A 4,039-nucleotide genomic window follows, 5' to 3' on the forward strand; every position below is an offset into this window, starting at 1 on the left:
GGTTGTTGTGTGGGCCAGGGTGGGTGAGTATTATGGAGGGGATTATATAAGCATCAGAAGGCTGGTTAAACAAAGCAGCTTCTCAGTGCCTTTTCACTCTGGGTCTACGATGCAAGAGAGAGAACGAGGGCTGTGCTGATTCCAACAGGCTCTCCCAATGCCACTGGAGGGAGGCAGAAGCGGAGGCAGCAACTCAAAGCTTCACCTGTGGGACACTCCCAGCTCCCCAAAGCACCAAGGCTCCGTACTCCGGTTCCCCACTGGACTTGTGTATGCCTCCATGGAAGCCCTTGCCCTCTGTACGGCGGTCTGCTTACAAACATCTCCCTCCTTAGACTGCAGATGACTTAAGAACTGGGTTGTGCTGGACTCTTCTTGTATCTGCAGCAAGCAGCAGAGTGCCAAGCACATAATAAGTGTGAGTCACATGTGGAGGGAAAGAGTAAATGAGTGGATGAAGAGAAAACCTTGCCCAAGGTTACACGGCACCAGCAACAAGGCCGATATTAGAAGCCCAGCCTGTAGCTCTGCGTATTAACTCCGCAAATTCCACCAACTATGAAAGGTGACGTCTGAACGATGGCCCTTCTTACTCGATTCACTATCTGTAGATTTCAAGGCCTTTGCGGGAGAGACCAAGTATTTCATTCCTGCCTGATCTTTACCCCTTGAACACGCAGTCAGGGATCCAGCCACCACCCACCCTCACCCTTCCCCACACACCCACGGGGCAGGGCTCGGCACAGAATATAATGGTGTTGACTCACATGGCTTCAGGGTTGGCCGGGACAGGCTGATATTGGCCCCAAAAGGGATTCCAGGAGTAGCAGCAGCCCCTGCCCTCGGTGCCTCTGGGAACTACAGACAACTTTTTTAATGAACCAGCATACCAAAGAAACAACCCTCCTGGCAGTCGTTATCTATTGCCCCACTTCCTCCAGGGAGCAGCCCCTGGAATGTGCAGAGCTGAGGTCCCGTGCAGAGGGCAGTTCCAGCCCCGTGGCGCTAACAAGGAGGCATATTTCTGCAACATGGCTTCTCTGGAGAGGTTGTTAACCCTCGCTGCAATGCTGTGGCCCTCCTGGCTCAACACTGGTCCGTCACAGGCACGTGGCACTGGAGACAGACAGGCAGGACCAGAGAACCAGCCCAGAGACCCGGAGGGAGGTGTGGAGGAGGCAGAGGAGGTGATGTATCCTTCATCTAGATGACAGCTCAGAGTATGGGAGGTTGCCAAACTCTAAGAATTTTATAACCCTGACTTCAAGAAACCTCCCCACATTCCAAGAACTCAGGAAAGAGACAGCAGTCCTCTGGGGGAAGGCTGGAATGGAGACGGGCCGGTTTCAAAACACCAGGAGAAGCGCCATGTTGACATCAACTGTGATTGCTCCTGGCGAAAGTCTGTATAAACCAGTTGCCATCACGTCAACTCCGGCTCTCACCCCACGTGTGTCAGTAAAACTGTGCTCCATAGGGTTTTCAATGGCTGATTTTTCAGAAGTAGATTGCCAGGCCTTTCTTCTGAGGCACCTCTGGGTGGACTCAAACCTGCAAGTCTTCCGGTTAGTGACTGAGCACTTAACCATTTACACCACCCAGAGGTCCTAAAGTCAATACAGATAATACTTTAGAGCAGTGTGTTTCAAACCTTAGCGCGCATGTGAATCACCTGGAGACCTTGTTAACACACCAGAGAGGGCCCTGACAATGTGTACTTCTAACCAGTTTCCAGGTGATGGCTGATGTTGATGCTGATGCTCCTGGTCCAGGAGCCACTGCTTTGGGGACAACACAGCTCAAATGCCATAGGGTCACTTGTCTATAGGGTCACTATGAGTTGAAACCAACTCGACAGCACCTAACAACGATGCCAACTAACGGAGAATGAAGTGAGACGTGCCAAAGGACTTCCCCCTGCCAAGGTTAAGAAGAGAGGCACTAACTAGCTCAGGTTACTGAGGAAAGTTGCAGAAATGCCCTGAACTGGCTACTGAAGCATCTGAAACAGATCTGCATCAGTTCTGCTTAGGGGGTAATTTTATCTACCAAGGATTGGATTTGCATTCCACCTCAGTACAAGATTATAGAGCGTCTCCAATGTTATAGAGCGAGAAAGAGGAAGGCCCTCAATGAGACGGATTGACACAGAGGCTGTAACAATGGGCTCAAGCATAACAACGATTGTGAAGATGCTGCAGGACGGGGCAGTGTTTCGTTCTGTCATACACAGGGTGGCTGTGAGTCGGAACCGACTCGCCGGCACCTAACAACAACAACTACAACTGATGTTGGAAGCGCTGTGCTGGGCACGGTCACGTGCAACGCCAAACCCAAACCCACTGCCATTAAGTCGATTCTGATTCTCGGCGACTCCATGTGTTACGGAGGACAACGGTGCTCCATCAGGTTTTCTTGGCTGTAATCTTGATGGAGCAGATCAACAGGCCTTTCTTCCAAGGTGCCACCAGGTGGGTTTAAACCGATTAGCAGCCGATGGCAAACCTCAGCACATAAATTCTCAACGAATCTCACGGAGGTTTGTTCGCTTTCATCCTCATTTTGAAGATGAGGAAACTGAGGCTCAGAGCCTCCTGCAAGGCTTCCCAGCTGTTATGAGGCAGACACAGGATTCCACATGTCCAGTGTCATCGTGCCTTCCTTTAGGTATGGGTGGGGGGTGGGGAGGCAGGACACACATATCAGTATTTCCTAAATTGTGTATCGTGGGTCAGCGTCCTGTTGGATGTAAACAAAGAAGCAAAACAACAAAAAAGATGATCCAAAAGGCGGTCCCGTGCTCAGATAAGTTTGGAAATAACAAATTCAAACACAGAGTTTTCAGCTAGACTTGAGTTATTTTAATACATTTAAGTGTATAGTGGATCTTGAAGAGGAGGCTGTATATAGCATTTCCCAAATTTGACCAGAAAATCTTTGATTCCCAAACAACTCTTAAAATTTCAAGCGACATTACAGTGGTGTAGAACAGTCCGGAAACATCTGGCAGAGATGATAACAAGGCAGAGAATTTACACCACTAGCCCAGACTCTTCACACACACTCACGTATTTGGGGTAAACATGTAGGGCATATCAAGTGGAATCGAAATCAGATTTGAAAAGAAAAGGACTTTCTAAGATCCTGCAGCAGTCAAGAAATCAAATGATGTATTGCATTGGACAAATCTGCTGCAAAAGACCTCTTTAAAGTTTTAATGAGAAAGCAAAGATGTCACTTTGAGGACTAAGGTGGGTCTGACCCAAGCCATGGTATTTTCAGTTGGTTCGTATGCATGCAAAACTGGACAGTGAATAAGGAAGACTTATTCAGGAGAATAATGGATGCATTGAATTATGGTGTTGGTGAAGACTACTGAATATACCATGAACTTCCAGAAGAACAAACAAGTCTGTCTTGGAAGAAGTAAAGCCAGAATGTTCCTTAGAAGCACAGATGGTGAGACTCTGTCTCACACATTTTGGACATGTTATCAGGAGCGATCAGTCCCTAGAGAAGGACATCATGCCTGATGAAGTAGCGGGTCAGTAAAGGGGAGGAAGACCCTCAACAAGATGAACTGACACAGTGGTGGCAACGATGGGCTCAAACATAGCAATGATTGTGAGGATGGCACAGGACCGGGCAGTGTTTCATTCTGTTGTACACAGGGTTGCTATGAGTCAGAAGCTACTAGAAAGCACCTAATAACATAGCAACAACAAGATCCTGCACCATTCGCCTGGGTAGAGGGATTTGGTGGAGGGCCCGGGGACCCTGAGCAGGGCATAGACACGGCCGGGTGGTCGCCCCCGTCCACAGCAGCCGCAGCCCCTCCGGGACTGGGTCAGAGCAGCCTGGTCTCGCTCAGATCCCCTCCTTCTGCACCTCCTGAGCTTCTGGTGTGAGAGACACTCTACCCGGAGCTGTTAAGCATTCCAGCTTCTCTCAATCAATTATTAACACTTCTATCTGCTTCTTGCTTTGAGGGAGAAAACGGAAAGAGAAAAGTCACAGGGATGAACAAACGCAAGGGAGA

At 49.0% G+C, this 4,039-nt stretch overlaps 1 protein-coding gene across 1 annotated transcript in view; it reads right to left on the minus strand.

Annotated features, from left to right (window-relative positions):
- The window catches only part of PLXNA4 (plexin A4), a 466,135-nt gene that overhangs the window by 313,951 nt on the left and 148,145 nt on the right, over nt 1-4,039 (minus strand). Inside the window, exon 5 of the mRNA XM_023737117.1 lies at nt 1,875-1,917. Within this exon, the coding sequence (XP_023592885.1) occupies nt 1,875-1,917 (43 nt within the window). The remainder of the gene's footprint in view (nt 1-1,874; nt 1,918-4,039) is intronic.

The sequence above is a fragment of the Trichechus manatus genome, unplaced genomic scaffold (genome assembly GCF_000243295.1).
Source record: "Trichechus manatus latirostris isolate Lorelei unplaced genomic scaffold, TriManLat1.0 scaffold00097, whole genome shotgun sequence".
Lineage (NCBI taxonomy): Eukaryota > Metazoa > Chordata > Mammalia > Sirenia > Trichechidae > Trichechus > Trichechus manatus.